Source organism: Quercus suber, unplaced genomic scaffold, assembly GCF_002906115.3.
Source record: "Quercus suber isolate HL8 unplaced genomic scaffold, Cork oak 2.0 scaffold_62, whole genome shotgun sequence".
NCBI classification, from domain to species: domain Eukaryota; kingdom Viridiplantae; phylum Streptophyta; class Magnoliopsida; order Fagales; family Fagaceae; genus Quercus; species Quercus suber.
The window spans coordinates 1,667,325-1,683,548 of record NW_027069527.1 but is presented as its reverse complement, the minus strand read 5'-3'; the positions used below and the strand labels follow the sequence as shown (position 1 = coordinate 1,683,548).

General features: G+C 34.4%; 2 protein-coding genes across 2 annotated transcripts; both read right to left on the bottom strand.

The window, feature by feature from the left end:
* Positions 1 to 5,608: 5,608 nt before the first annotated feature.
* On the bottom strand, positions 5,609 to 8,028 carry LOC111996149 (hypothetical protein At1g04090). Its single transcript, XM_024028101.2, has 2 exons — positions 7,626 to 8,028; positions 5,609 to 7,411 (listed from the first exon to the last, which is right to left on the bottom strand). Exons 1-2 carry the CDS (start codon positions 7,891 to 7,893, stop codon positions 5,850 to 5,852), a joined length of 1,830 nt encoding a protein of 609 aa, XP_023883869.2. The 5' UTR covers positions 7,894 to 8,028; the 3' UTR covers positions 5,609 to 5,849.
* Positions 8,029 to 9,403: 1,375 nt separating this feature from the next.
* LOC112016152 (hypothetical protein At1g04090) lies at positions 9,404 to 11,827 on the bottom strand. The gene is made up of 2 exons (XM_065772693.1): positions 11,423 to 11,827; positions 9,404 to 11,208 (listed from the first exon to the last, which is right to left on the bottom strand). The coding sequence occupies exons 1-2, from the start codon at positions 11,688 to 11,690 to the stop codon at positions 9,647 to 9,649; spliced, it is 1,830 nt and encodes a 609-aa protein (XP_065628765.1). The 5' UTR covers positions 11,691 to 11,827; the 3' UTR covers positions 9,404 to 9,646.
* Positions 11,828 to 16,224: the final 4,397 nt, after the last annotated feature.

Below are 16,224 nucleotides of genomic sequence, written 5' to 3'. Positions count from 1 at the left end.
TTCAGTGTTGTTTTCATAATTTTTTTTTGTAGTTGGATGGGTTTTGTTCTTCTGTTGTGTTATTGTTGTTGACCGTATCAGTCTGTCCTAACTTATAAGTTACGAATACAAATCTATCTATCCTACTCCAACTTATATGCTCCAATAATTACAATAAGCCACGTGGATAATATTTCTTAAACCCTGATGGGAGTGCTAAACGGAGTCAGTCACCTCTGATTTTTTGTTCTCTCTTTTTGTGTATTCTTTGAGCCAGTTTAGTTGGAGGAATAAAAAAGTGAAATTATAGAAAATATGAAGATGATAGAAAAATGAGAGAATATAAGAGATTTAATTTTTTTTTCGTTTGTGTTTGGTCGGAAAGATGAAAAAATAAAGAGATGAAAAACTTATTTATTTGGTTGAAAAGAAAATTGAGAGGATGGAAAATAAAATTAGTATAAATTTACAATTACATCCCTATTAAATAAAACAAAAAATTAACACATTTTTTTTTTTAAAAATGTGTATGAACACTTCATTTAAAAAAAAAAAAAAAAAAAAAAAAGTACAAGCCAAAGAAAGATGAGCACAAAAAAAAAACAAAAAACCAGCAAACAAAACACTACTAAGAAATACAAAAAAGCCAGAAAAAACAAAAACAAAAACAAAAACAAAAACAAAAACAAAGAAGTAGAAAAAAAAAAGAATAAAGGAACAAAAAAAAAAAGCAAAACAAAAAAAGGGAAATGGAAGTGGAACTGGACAAAACAAAAATCAAAAGAAAAGAAAAAAGAAAAAAGAAAAACCCCGCAATTGGACGAAACCCATGTGCAAGTGCACATAGGCATTTTCGTTAGCTCAAAAAATTGAGCTTCTCCACCCAGTTCTTTCCCCAATTTGGCGAGCTAAGAAAGAAAACACTTGGGTTCTATTACATTTTTTTTTTCTCTCTCCTCAATTTTTCATCATTCCTAAAATCTCTTCAAATAAACATACCTTTTGTGACAAGACAAAGGCATTGAGCCTGCGTCCTTGAGATTGTTTATCACTTTATCACCATTCCGAGTGTTCCTGATCACCATTCCTTGTGCGGCACCAAATCCATTTATCATATCTGGAATTCTTGAAAGGGGTGGATTGAGCTCGTTTTCCATCTATTAATTGGTTTTTTGATTATATGAAGGAGAAGATTTAATCGATGGACCTAGCTAGGTTCTTAGTGAGTTGGGATCTTTTTTCTTCTTCTTTTTGTTGGTGGATTTTTGGCCAAAAGGAGCCGTAGTTTGATGACCACGACAACTATCGGTAGCTTGGTAGGTGGCACTACAGCTTGGCAGGCCAGTCTATCAGAACTCAAGCATCTTGCTGCATTATCTTCTTCAAGAAATGGGAAGGAGGCCATATTGACGATTTTGCAAGCAAGCTAGTGTGATGTTATAGTAGTTCATCAATTTACTAGATAAGAATGTGATCTTATCTCGTACATAATGCTACTCTTAAGTTTGTTTATTAAATTATTTAGGTTAGAATAATATTAATTTACACCCATAAGTTTTAGGCTCGCTTCTAGATCAATTCGTTGACTGTGAAATTTCGCAACTTAAACCTTCAAGTATTACAGTACTATCATTGTATCTTTTCTATCAACATTTGTTAGAATTTTATTAATTCAACCAAAAATCAGGGATAGAGCCAGAACTTTAAGTTTGGAGGGGGGGAAGTATATATATATATATATATATATATATAAATCATTATAAAACTTTGAATAAGCATTCATTTAATATTAATAAACCATCGATGAAAACAAAGATACAAAATCATTGTTTCTGAATACATTACAACAAAATCATTAATGAAAATGAACTCAGTGTTTTTTAAAATCTTCAAAATCATTTATGATTGAATCCGTACTAATTGTCCTAGTGATATCCCTTTTATTGAATAACACTATAGCATCCATGAAAAAAAAAAAAACTCATCTTCCATTTTGTTGTGAATGTGAATTTTGATGACATTCATAGTTAAAAATGCCTACTCCATAATTCTCACTCTTTCTTCTCTTGATTTAGGCTACTTACTAGCTTAGGATTTATTTTATTTTATTTTTTTGTCTTTGATGTGTGCAACTGCTGCGGGGTGAGGGAACAATTATTTTGTTTAAAATTTTTTAAAATGGTTGGGTTGTTTGTTTTGGGTAAAATTGGTTGATTGGGCTTTAGCTTTTTTAGCTTCGCTATTGGTAATTTTTGTTGTTGTGCTAATTTTTTTGAGTTTGTTAATTTTGTTTTAAATTTTAGATCTATAAATTTTTTATGGTCTTTAAAAGGATTAATGATATTGTTAGGGGAGCAAAATGTAATTTTATTGAATAAAATTACTAAAACTGGTACCTCTATATATAGTACTTAAAAAAAAAAAATTGGGGAGGTGGGGGGGGGGGGGGATTCCTCCTCAATGCCAATGAATAGTTCCATGACAAAATAATGATTTTTGGAATGGAAAAATAGGACCAAAAAAAAAAAAAACTACCTAAGTATAATTTTGGGGAGTTAAAAGAGCAAAAATGTGATAGACCATAATAAATGGATAAATTAATATGATGCATTAAGGCCAAGAAATGTATAAACATTTCTTGGGATTTAGGTTAGTTGCAAATTGACCTATGGTTTTTAGTTTTCCTTTATGGCTCTCTTATGTTTCCACATTCGTGAAATTGACCTACGGGACTAACTTATATTTGCCTAAGTGACAAAATAATCACGTGACTATTAAATAACACCCAACAACAAGTGAAACAGAAATAACAATAAAATAGAAGAAATTTGCATTACCAAGTAGTCATATGGCAGGTGCTTTTGCCTTTGATGTGTGGAATTCCTAAGTTTTTGAAAAAATGAAGGGCAAAGTTTGGTATTTGGCAAAATCTTTCTATCAATCAATAGGATTTAGTGTTTGATGGGGGATCTATTTGCTCTTTCTCTCTCAATTTGTTTATATATATATATAGAGAGAGAGAGAGAGAGAGAGAGAGAGAGAGAGTATAATGATATAAAAAAGAATAGGGAGATGATAAAGGACACAAGAATGTCTCTATCGAATAATTTTGGTTCTCATTTCGGGCTATTAGCAGTAATATTTATGTGGACTACTAGAAATCTGTTTCATGTAGCTTTGCAAGGAAATTTGAGAAATGGGTACAAGACCCTTTACATGTAAGGCCTATTGTTCATAATATTTGGGATCCTAATTTTGGTCAACTTATTGTGGAAGCTTTTACTCGTAGTTTGCTCTTGGACTAGTAAATATTGCTTATTCTAGTGTTGGTGTTTATTAGTGGCGGTTTGTTATGTGTTTTTACTTCATCCTGCAAAAGGCTAAATCTTATGAGTGACATCATATGTCGAATTGTTGAGCTAAATACCCAAAGGTTGAAATCCATGATGAATCTAGTCAATTTTATGTTTGTTTGTTTGTTGTTATTGTTGTTGTTGTTCTTGTTGCTGTTGTTTTTTTTTTATTTTTAATTACGAAACATGAGATTAGTTGATGTGATTTGACACCATTTTAACAGTTTCAATAGTGTTTAGGAAATAGTATTTATGTGGCATATTCTAATTTGTGGAGTATAGAGTAGAGTATATAAGTTAGGACCAAAAAATTTCATTCATGTAAAAGCCATTATTTATACCCTCCAATTGTATCGAACCAAATAAAAGAATATGTCTAATACACATAATCACAGTCTCATTAAATATTAAAAACCCTATTTCTTAATATAATTAGAAAATTGAAAGAGAACTTAACATCTAGCCACATTGTGGGGCCCCTTGGAGTTTGTATTTGTTGCAAACTAACCCCCTAAACTTTCAACTTCTCTTATAACTTGAGATTTTCATATTCATGAAATTGATCTTGGGATTAACTTCAATTTGCTCTCAATGGCAAAAAAAAAGTTAAATAAATAAAAATAAAAATAAAAATAAAGATAAAAATCATGAGTATCAAATAATTTGTGTCAAATGAAACACATAAAATAATAAAATAAAAGAAATATACGGCTGTTTAAACATTTATCAGATTTCGTAAAAAAAAAAAAAAAAAAATTCTTCAATTTTATTGTTATTTATGTTTCATTTATCACGGATTAGTTTTCTGGTGTTATTTGATAGTCACATGAAAATAGAAAGCTCATGGAGATATAGAATCAATTTAGTTTGCAACAGACCCAAACCCTATGAAGTATTTATGCATTTTGACATTTATTTAATAAGTTTAGACATTTTTTTTCCAAATATTATTATTATTATTATTATTATCGAGATAATTTTAATATATGGTGTCCGTTCTTGATGATAATTCTTTATCGTTAGACCAAGTCACAAATAAGTTTTTGTTGTAGGTGGGGATTGAACCCCAGATCTCTTATTTAACTATTAAAGACTTTACCCATTGAGTTAACTTAGAACCCACTACAACTATTAATTGATATGTGGTGATTTGGTGTAAAATACAAATTGTGTTAGTGATTAACCTAGGTAAAAGTGATATTATATTAAATGTTAATTATAAAAATTGACACATAAATTGCGAAAAAACATTTTAAATAAATTTGTGTCCTTGAGATTTCCAAACCCAACTAAAGAATGACGGTATTTTTTTTTTTTCAGGTATTTTAGGTGGCAAATTCTAGTTTTCGGTATTCCGATCGATTTAGGGTTTTCTTTTTAATTACTATTATTTTTAATAAAGAGTATTACAAAAAAAAAAAAAAAAAAAAATCTTAGTCTTTCTTTATTTTTTCTTTTGAAGAAACCAAGAAAGAAAAAAGTCTTTGTCAAACAATAATAGTTTGGACATACTTTTCTTCTTATTAAGACTTGATCCACTTGGATGCCAATAAATTTTGTTCATAAGCAATAATCACAAATAATTGGCTTTACGGACGCAATTAAAATATTGATGATGATTAACCAACACTTTGGCTAATGGAAACTGTTATTTTTACAGAAAAAGCAATAATACCCTTTACAGATGCAATTAAAGTATGGATGCACGGAGAGAGAAATACTTAGTATTCACCAAAAAAAAAAAAAAATCCTTATCTGTACAAGAAAAAAAAAAAAAATTATAAAGTGATGTCACATTTGTATAGGCAATAACATTTTACGAGCTACTTTGATCATCCTCTAGTAGACCAAATAATTTTTCATGCAGTGGAAGTATTGCGATGACAACATATAATCAAAAGTAAAGAAGTGTTACCATCTCAGCGAATTCAGTGCGCTAAATCACTAAAACCTAATCTTAACCCTTAAAGTATTGATAATGATTAACCAACTCTTTAGCATTTTAATTCTTTATTAATAATCCCACTAACAGGCAATTAACGGAATTTGATAATGCCACCGTACTAATACTAAAGACTCAAAATCAAACATATATAAGGGAAAAAAGTGGACTCTGGTACAAAACCTATTAAATTGAATGGCCCTAAAATTTCGAGGAAGGCACAGTTAAAGATGTTGACAGATTGCAAGGAAATGTCACAGTTAAAGATGATCTGCGTGTGTGTGATGTTTACAAGGAAATGTCACAATTAAAGATGTTGACAGACTGCAACTGCTTAGACAAATTCAACTTGGAGGTAACAAATGCATTTTTCTAGATCCCAATCCCAATCTTTACACATAAATATAAGTCCATAACGTCCATAACTTCATTGTGTAAGCAATAAGTTATTAGTGTTATTTTAAACCCAAAAAAAGAAAAAGTTATTAGTGTTACATCAAGAATATAAAAGTAATAATCAGGCCAAAAAAAAAGAAAAAAGAATATAAAAGTAATAATATAACAAATCTAAGCCATTAAACTTCATCTCCAGTCCAACTGTTCTTCATCTTGGGCCCAGTGGGCCCTTCCTCACCCAACACTTCACTGGGTAGGCCCTTGATAAATTTGTCAAAAGCAGATTTAAGAGGACCTGGCAGTAATTTCCCCACCTTCTTAATCTCCTCTGCAAGATCATAACTAAGTTTTGGACCCCATTCTCTACAATAGTTCAACCAAGGTGGCTCAACCACAGCTGAACCCAAATAGTCAGCTGACACTACTGAATAATTCAACCCAGTATCCATGACCAAATTGCTCTTTTCAGAATCATTTCTTATTCCTATTCCCTTACTCCCTTGCAAAACAAGTCCTGGCTTTGAATAAAAGGCATGCCCATTCAATGATGCATAGGCCATAGGCTTGTTACCATTTTGAAACTCTAGCTCTGGTGCATCCACCCAAGTGCCTCCACTGTGTTCAGAGAAATAGACCCTTTGTAGCTCCCCATTGAAATTGCTGACTCTTAAAGTCACATGCTCCCAATCACCAACATGTTCACCTATCTTCCCCAATGGGACATTGACCATTTCAACCTTAGCCTTTGCAGGCCCATTAAATGGATAAAAGACCCATATAGCCATGTCAGTGAATGTAGCACCCAACATGGGCTTTATGTGTACATAAACCTGGGAGTTCCCTAAGTCTCCTTTCTTGACTCCTTCTTTGGCCCCTTCATCAACTGGAAGGTCCAACCAATACGCACCATCATTTGAACCACCTTGAGGAAGATTTGATCCTGTGGGCTCAATTGGAGTTGGCTTTGACTCTTCCCCTTTCTTATATAATAGTGCCCCATTCCCAAAAAACCAATCAACTGATGAAGGTAGATATATTTCATCAGAGTGAAAGTATACCCATGGAGAGTAGGTATGAAGCAATGCCTCAATTTGCTTTACATTAGGCATAGAAGATAAATTGGATTTAGAATTCTTCAAGCAAGCTATATTAGACAAAGGAGAAGTAACCCCACCAATTTGGGCTAAAAATGAACCCACAGAAACTCCCATAGCTTGGGATTGGATCCCTCTAATGCTGGGCCTCAAACTATAAACATTGAAACCATTATCATCCTTATCCTTACCTGGACCCCAAGTCCATGTGTGGGCCTCACATTGGTTAGTGAGGTCAGATCTAACACACCTAATTTGATCTGGGGATGGCTTGTTAGGCGAGCTCGTGACAACATGGCCTACGGCTTTGTAACCATCTGGGGGTGTTGGCAACCAAATATAGCCATTGCCATCTTGCTTGATTTTCGAAGACTCACTGCTCCACACAAGAGTGTAATCCAGTGGCTTCTTCAAAGCTCCACCTGAGTCATCTTTGGCTACAAGAACCCTTCCAAAGAAAGTCTGGTTGTTGGCTTGGCTATAAGAACCTAGCATAAAGAATCCTTGTGGTACATTTGAGGGTTCAAAGAATGTTGCTCCAAGGTTGTCTGGACCACCTTCTTTGGTCGCCCAAACTTTGTTGAAAGATGATATTTGACGCACTTGTAATCCTCCCAAATTGATTATTCCACTTGCAAATCCATTACCTATTATATAACATACAACACCAACATTGTAATGGATCCCGATTAATTTGTTAAGATCTTTAACCGACTCCAAAATTTTAAGATTAAGACATAATTGTGAACGTTATATAGAGTACACAACAAAGATAAAGTTTTTAGTCCCAAAATTTTGAAATTTGCTAACAAAAACAATATAGGAATAGTGAACTTGTTGAGACTAGCTAGAAAGAGGTACCTGGTGGCCAAGTTGGTAGTGGAGAGGGAAGCTTGAAAATGTTATCAACGGGCAAAGGAGCCTTGTTCTTCTTGGAGATAGAGAGAACCTTTGCAGAAGGAGAGAGAGAAAGACAATTCCCCATTGCTGAAACTTGAGAAGAAAGATGGAGATTTAAACAATCTCCTATTACTCCTATAAGGAATAAAGGGATTAGACAAGAAGCATATTTTGCTAAAGGTGTTGGCTGAATAAAATATGTGAAACACAGTGGGAATAAAAGGACCATCTCACACAACTAGGTTGCTGAATCGTGCAAGAAAGATTGGTTATAATAAATGCTTCCAAACTTCGTTCAATTTCACTTTACACTTTAAACAACAAGTTGCTTTGCTTTGTTAGTACTCATTGCACTTTTTCGTTTACCTTTTGCCCCCATTTATATGCAGAACATTAGTCATTGTCGTTCATCTGCTCCACAAAACTTTATTTAACTGTGAGCTGGAGCACATATCTTTTTGTAGCTATTGCAGCTTGATACATTATTTATTTGCGTGGCATATAATATTACAGTCCCCACATATGTTATATATGGCATACGTATTTCTGTTGATTTATCTATCTTCATATAAATTATATCCAAGAGCTTGTCTTGAAACAAATATTATCATCAAAACAATAACTTCTACATGATAGAGAAAAAAAAAGTAGGATCAAATATATATATATATATATATATTTTTTATAAGAAAAAATAGGATAAAAAAAAAAAAAAAAAAATCCTTATCTGTACAAGGAAAAAAAAAAATCACAAAGTGATGTCACATTTGTATAAGTAATAACATTTTACGAGCTACTTTGATCATCCTCTAGTAGACCTAATAATTTTTCATGCAGTAGAAGTATTGCGATGACAACATATAATCAAAAGTAAAGATGTGTTATCATCTCAGCGAATCCAGTGCGCTAAAACACTAAGGGTACGTTTGGTACACTGAATGAAGATTACGATAAGAATTGTAATCTTTATTACTAGTAATAAAGTGTGTTGTAATGTAATAACTAAACATATTCATTAGTTTTGTTGTAACTTATAACATTAGAATGAAACTTAATATTTATTTTAGGAAATATCTTACTCATACAATTATATCTCCTTAAAAATTGTTATTTTTAAATTTAAGAGAGACATGTGCTATTTTTTATGATTTTTTTTTTTTTTATAATTGTTAGATGTATATGAAAAGTTTGTTTATTTGGAAATATATTAAGTATAAAAATTATTGCACTTACTAAGGAATAACTAATACCACCTTTTAAAGAGGAATAGTTATTCCTCATTTTGAAGAATAGCTATTCATAAGGAATGACTATTCCTTGTAATAAAAATATAACCAAACTAAAGAATAACTAAACCATAGAAATAACTATTACATTACAACGTCTATTACAGTCTACCAAACATGCCCTAAAACCTAATCTTAACCCTTAAAGTATTGATAATGATTAACCAACTTCTTAGCATTTTAATTCTTTATTAATAATCCCACTAACAGGCGATTAACCGAATTTGATAATGCCACCGTACTAATACTAAAGACTCAAAATCAAACATATAAGGGAAAAAAGTGGACTCTGGTACAAAACCTTATTAAATTGAATGGCCCTAAAATTTTGTGGAAGGCACAGTTAAAGATGTTGACAGATTGCAAGGAAATGTCACAGTTAAAGATGATCTGCGTGTGTGTGATGTTTACAAGGAAATGTCACAATTAAAGATGTTGACAGACTGCAACTGCTTAGACAAATTCAACTTGGAGGTAACAAATGCATTTTTCTAGATCCCAATCCCAATCTTTACACATAAATATAAGTCCATAACGTCCATAACTTCATTGTGTAAGCAATAAGTTATTAGTGTTATTTTAACCCAAAAAACAAAAGAAAAAGTTATTAGTGTTACATCAAGAATATAAAAGTAATAATCAGGCCAAAAAAAAAAAAAAAGAATATAAAAGTAATAATATAACAAATCTGAGCCATTAAACTTCATCTCCAGTCCAACTGTTCTTCATCTTGGGCCCAGTGGGCCCTTCCTCACCCAACACTTCACTGGGTAGGCCCTTGATAAATTTGTCGAAAGCAGATTTAAGAGGACCTGGCAGTAATTTCTCCACCTTCTTAATCTCCTCTGCAAGATCATAACTAAGTTTTGGACCCCATTCTCTACAATAGTTCAACCAAGGTGGCTCAACCACAGCTGAACCCAAATACTCAGCTGACACTACTGAATAATTCAACCCAGTATCCATGGCCAAATTGCTCTTTTCAGAATCATTTCTTATTCCTATTCCCTTACTCCCTTGCAAAACAAGTCCTGGCTTTGAATAAAAGGCATGCCCATTCAATGATGCATAGGCCATAGGCTTGTTACCATTTTGAAAGTCTAGCTCTGGTGCATCCACCCAAGTGCCTCCACTGTGTTCAGAGAAATAGACCCTTTGTAGCTCCCCATTGAAATTGCTGACTCTTAAAGTCACATGCTCCCAATCACCAACATGTTCACCTATCTTCCCCAATGGGACATTGACCATTTCAACCTTAGCCTTTGCAGGCCCATTAAATGGATAAAAGACCCATATAGCCATGTCAGTAAATGTAGCACCCAACATGGGCTTTATGTGTACATAAACCTGGGAGTTCCCTAAGTCTCCTTTCTTGACTCTTTCTTTGGCCCCTTCATCAACTGGAAGGTCCAACCAATACGCACCATCATTTGAACCACCTTGAGGAAGATTTGATCCTGTGGGCTCAATTGGAGTTGGCTTTGACTCTTCCCCTTTCTTATATAATAGTGCCCCATTCCCAAAAAACCAATCAACTGATGAAGGTAGATATATTTCATCAGAGTGAAAGTATACCCATGGAGAGTAGGTATGAAGCAATGCCTCAATTTGCTTTACATTAGGCATAGAAGATAAATTGGATTTAGAATTCTTCAAGCAAGCTATATTAGACAAAGGAGAAGTAACCCCACCAATTTGGGCTAAAAATGAACCCACAGAAACTCCCATAGCTTGGGATTGGATCCCTCTAATGCTGGGCCTCAAACTATAAACATTGAAACCATTATCATCCTTATCCTTACCTGGACCCCAAGTCCATGTGTGGGCCTCACATTGGTCAGTGAGGTCAGATCTAACACACCTAATTTGATCTGGGGATGGCTTGTTAGGCGAGCTCGTGACAACATGGCCTACGGCTTTGTAACCATCTGGGGGTGTTGGCAACCAAATATAGCCATTGCCATCTTGCTTGATTTTCGAAGACTCACTGCTCCACACAAGAGTGTAATCCAGTGGCTTCTTCAAAGCTCCACCTGAGTCATCTTTGGCTACAAGAACCCTTCCAAAGAAAGTCTGGTTGTTGGCTTGGCTATAAGAACCTAGCATAAAGAATCCTTGTGGTACATTTGAGGGTTCAAAGAATGTTGCTCCAAGGTTGTCTGGACCACCTTCTTTGGTCGCCCAAACTTTGTTGAAAGATGAAATTTGACGCACTTGTAATCCTCCCAAATTGATTATTCCACTTGCAAATCCATTACCTATTATATAACATACAACACCAACATTGTAATGGATCCCGATTAATTTGTTAAGATCTTTAACTGACTCCAAAATTTTAAGATAAAGACATAATTGTGAACATTATATAGAGTACACAACAAAGATAAAGTTTTTAGTCCCAAAATTTTGAAATTTGCTAACAAAAACAATATAGGAATAGTGAACTTGTTGAGACTAGCTAGAAAGAGGTACCTGGTGGCCAAGTTGGTAGTGGAGAGGGAAGCTTGAAAATGTTATCAACGGGCAAAGGAGCCTTGTTCTTCTTGGAGATAGAGAGAACCTTTGCAGAAGGAGAGAGAGAAAGACAATTCCCCATTGCTGAAACTTGAGAAGAAAGATGGAGATTTAAACAATCTCCTATTACTCCTATAAGGAATAAAGGGATTAGACAAGAAGCATATTTTGCTAAAGGTGTTGGCTGAATAAAATATGTGAAACACAGTGGGAATAAAAGGACCATCTCACACAACTAGGTTGCTGAATCGTGCAAGAAAGATTGGTTATAATAAATGCTTCCAAACTTCGTTCAATTTCACTTTACACTTTAAACAACAAGTTGCTTTGCTTTGTTAGTACTCATTGCACTTTTTCGTTTACCTTTTGCCCCCATTTATATGCAGAACATTAGTCATTGTCGTTCATCTGCTCCACAAAACTTTATTTAACTGTGAGCTGGAGCACATATCTTTTTGTAGCTATTGCAGCTTGATACATTATTTATTTACGTGGCATATAATATTACAGTCCCCACATATGTTATATATGGCATACGTATTTCTGTTGATTTATCTATCTTCATATAAATTATATCCAAGAGCTTGTCTTGAAACAAATATTATCATCAAAACAATAACTTCTACATGATAGAGAAAAAAAAAGTAGGATCAAATATATATATATATATATATATTTTTTATAAGAAAAAATAGGATCAATTTTTTTTGGGAGGCCATTTATTGGTAATGTCCTGTTTGCATAGGATCATTATCATGTACAACAATAATTATCGATCTAATCTAATGTAAAAAAATTATTTTAAAAAAGTTTTAGAACTACTTTTATGGGAAATATAAAAAAAAAATGTAAAAAAAGATTAATTTTTTTATAAATTTTTTTAAAAAATATTTCTTAATTTAATTCTCTTAGAATATCTATTAACTTTTCCCAACATAATATAATTAGAAAAATTAATCATGAGTTTCCAATAATTATCTACGTCAAAATCAAAAGGATTAAGATGTACCTCCCTTTACATTATTTCTTTCACAATATGTATATGTACCTATCGAAAACGTAGTACAACAAAAATGGCAGCAGAGATAAATATACACCGCTTTAAAAGTTAAGACTTTAAAGTTACTTTGCCTTGCCGTCGTGAAATTTCCTAAAGGCTATCATTAAAGCCTCCAATATCATGCATATGGTATTTCTCTTTCGGCTGCATTTAACATGTGTAAGACTACTCAAATACTCAATTTTTTTTTTTTTTTTTGAGAAGAATCAATTACTCAAACTAAAGATGTACTTAGCAAGAAAATTCTTAAATGAATTAATACCACCGTCCACCGACTGCTATTTTGTCTTCACTCTTAAATGTTTTGGCCAATATGTTATTCATATGCTTGACTTTAGGGCCATGTGGCTTTGGGAAACTCCAAAACATGCTATTAGTCATTTAGTAATATGGTATCCGATGTAGCAAATAGTCTTATAATTCTGGGTGCGCTTAGAACATTTTTCAATAGACTATTTTAGAAAAAAATTAATATTGCTTTCATGAAAAATATAAAAAGTTATCCAAAAAGTTAATTATTTTTTCTTCTCTCATAAAAATTTCTAAAAATATTTTTGTAGGGTCAAGATTTGTAGCCTAAGCCCAAAAGATATGGGATGTGAGCCCAATAAGCCCAATACAATAAATTTGTAAAGAGTGGGTGAAAGAACTGGGCTATTTGTGAACTAAAAAACAGTTAATCCAGTTCTTAAAAGATGAACAAGTACAAAAACACACTTTAAACTTGAATAAAATGATGTCCGAGGAGATAGATTATTGTCTGAAAGGTTTATACAATTCTTAGAGCTACAGTAAATTTCTCTTCTTCTTTTTCTCCCTTTTTTCTCCACCTCTTCTCATGAGGGGTCCTTTACATTTATATAGTTTTCTTTCAATCTATCTTGATCGTACACTTGTTCTTTATCTGAGCATTCATTTGAGTACATGTCCCATCAGGTATCTTCTTTGGTTCTCCATGAGTGGTGGTAGCTGAGGTTGTATTGTTCAAGAGTTTTCTCCACATAAATGTGGCCAGAAAATTTGTTGCAGTGCGTTTAATGCGATGGTAGTAGCTTTTCCCTTAGATATTTCTCTATTCTTATCATCTTTATATGTGTCTGAAGTTCATCCTTATCGCTGGAACTTCCTGGAAGATTACCTAAATTGCCCTGGTATTTGCTTGACCAGTATCCCTCATATCCAAGAAAGATAAGCTCCTCGGACTATATTTCTTTATCATCTCCTTACATGATTTTCTACTCCGGGGTCTTTCCTAATCATTTACTCCTTCTCGGACGTACCCACATCCTCATATAGGGTCCAAGGCCCAATACATGAATTTAGGCTTTTATCCCCACAATAGCCCCTCAAAATTTTAATTTTTCCCTCGCATCTGAGGAGAAAAAAATAGGATTTTGATCTGTCATAGAAATAAAGGCTAAAAAATGTAAAAATACATGAGTTTACACGTGTGAGAGCATAAATTTAGGAGTTTCATCATTGCCACTGACGTTTCGGTATTTACGAAGCATTTATTAATTGCTCTAGGTGGCATTATGTCTTTTGCATCCAACGGTGAACCATTGATCCAACGAACGACATTTTTCCTCATGATTTGGGCGGGATAATTCCCACTTATTTTCTGACCCCTATATAAAGCCTCAAAGGAGATCAGTTTTCCTTTACTTCACAATTTCTCAAACTCTCCAGCTAACTCTAGCATTTAAACTCACAAAACTTTTCAAATCATCAGTATCATTTCCTCACAAATTCACAAAAATCCTACTAAGGACTTAAGGATCACTCCCTAACCCAGTTTGTGTAAGTTCCAATTTCTTCGAACCTTTCATTCTCTCTTCGGCCATTTTCCTCGGCCTTCAAATTCTCATTTCCCCGTTATTGTTCTTAGTGCTTACTTCTTTTTGCTTATCCGAAATGGGTAGATTTAGGTATTTGGTGGATAGTCCTGCCTAGATAGAGATATTTAAAGAAACATATCACATACCACATGGCGTACACTTGTAGTATTGTCCCCCAGAAAGACTATTAACCGACCGAGAAGTGGGAGAAGTTATAATCCCTGTCATAGCTTTCATAGAAGGGGGAATGACTCTCCCTATGGGCTCCATTACAAGAGATTACCTTCGTAATCATAGGCTTAGTCCCGATCAGTGTACGCCTAACGTCTTTAGGATCCTAGGAGCAGTCGATGCTTTGAACTGACACTTAGGCTTGGGGCTCACCTGGCTTGATGTAGTACATATGTACGAGTGTCATAGACAAAAGGGGGCGAGATATTATCTTAAATCCCGGTCTGACATCGTTAAGCTCATCTCCTGTCTTCCCAATTCTAATAAGGGGATGAAAGATGACTATTTGATCGTCTCAGGATCGTGACATGACAGCCTTCATTACCCAACCCAACTTGGAGAGCCAGGTGGGATATCCTAGACCTAGGCTCCCTAGACATAGATTTAGGATTTTCATCATTAACGTTGTACCTTTTCTCTTTATATTCGCATTTTACCTTAAGTTTCTGATTATGTTTAACTCTGTTGTGGTGTTAACAGATAAAAGGCATGTATCTCCTCGACTCAGCCTGACTAACGTTGCCGCGCTCAATTACCTACTGAGATCAGAGATTTTTGTAAGTGAAGACGGGTAACTTCGGGCCGCCCATCTCATTCTCGATTTCAAGCCATTCTTGGACACATTTCAACCGATCAGTAACGTGATAAGGCAGGGAGACCATTGCATAAACTGGATAGACATTGCTTAGCCAAATTTTTTATCTCCGGTTGATCTTCCCCCTGTACCACATCCAGTTCCACAGGGTGTACCACTACTCGCCCCTCTAGTTCAACAGATTCCCTTTGAAGTAGCCGCGGCAGGGGAAGGAACTGTTTCCTCAGCCCCCTCATTAGAGGAGCAGATTGAAAATTTTCGTTTTGAAGAAGAAGCATTAAGGGAGGTCTAGGTAATCCCCTTTTCAGATGCCGAGGAAGAAGCTAATAGGCATTCCAGCGTCTATGCTCCTATTTTGATAACTTTCGTTCCAGACAACTCATTGGAAGAGGAAGAGGAGATGGCTACGAGCTTAAGAGACCTCATGAAGACAAGGAACAAAGCTGCCATGCCTAAAGAAGCCACTAAGTCCCAACCCACTGTTAATCTTCCTCCACCCCTTCCTCAAATCCCTTCTGACCTTGGCCTAAAGCCAATCCCCGATCTGAAGAAGAAAAGGCCCATGACAGATCTTGAAGAAGGTGAGGTGGTGCCTTCAAAAGGAAATAAGCAGTAGAGAGTGGCTAAAGACCAACGGGGAAAAAGGGCTTCATCTGTTGAGAGCCAAGATGACACTCTCATGGTAAATGACACGATTTGTTTTTCCAATTAAACTGTTAGCCATTTTTATTCGTCCTTTTTCTTTATTTTATATTGAATTTTTCCCATTCTGTTATGTAGATTACCCAACAGGCTTATGTGGCCGAGGAATGGAATAAAGAAGCCCACAATAAAGCCTAGGGAGGCTCATTCTCAGTCCAAGGCTAAGAGAAAGATGGGTAGTCTGAAGAAGGATTACGATAGACTGTCTGAGCAGCTAAAAGAGATGACCAAGGAGAGGAATAGTCTTGATGCAGACCTTAAGAATGCTGAGAAGTAGGCTGAAGATCAACGCCAGCAACTGCACATTACTGAGATTAATTTGGAGATAGAGAGA

Excerpts from the sequence above, each read along its gene's own strand:
- LOC112016152 (XM_065772693.1), bottom strand. The coding sequence starts at position 11,690 with ATGGTCCTTTTATTCCCACTGTGTTTCACATATTTTATTCAGCCAACA. Across the intron at positions 11,209-11,422 it reads ACTACCAACTTGGCCACCAG|GTAATGGATTTGCAAGTGGA; the intron begins GTACCTCTTTCT and ends GTTATATAATAG.
- LOC111996149 (XM_024028101.2), bottom strand. The coding sequence starts at position 7,893 with ATGGTCCTTTTATTCCCACTGTGTTTCACATATTTTATTCAGCCAACA. Across the intron at positions 7,412-7,625 it reads ACTACCAACTTGGCCACCAG|GTAATGGATTTGCAAGTGGA; the intron begins GTACCTCTTTCT and ends GTTATATAATAG.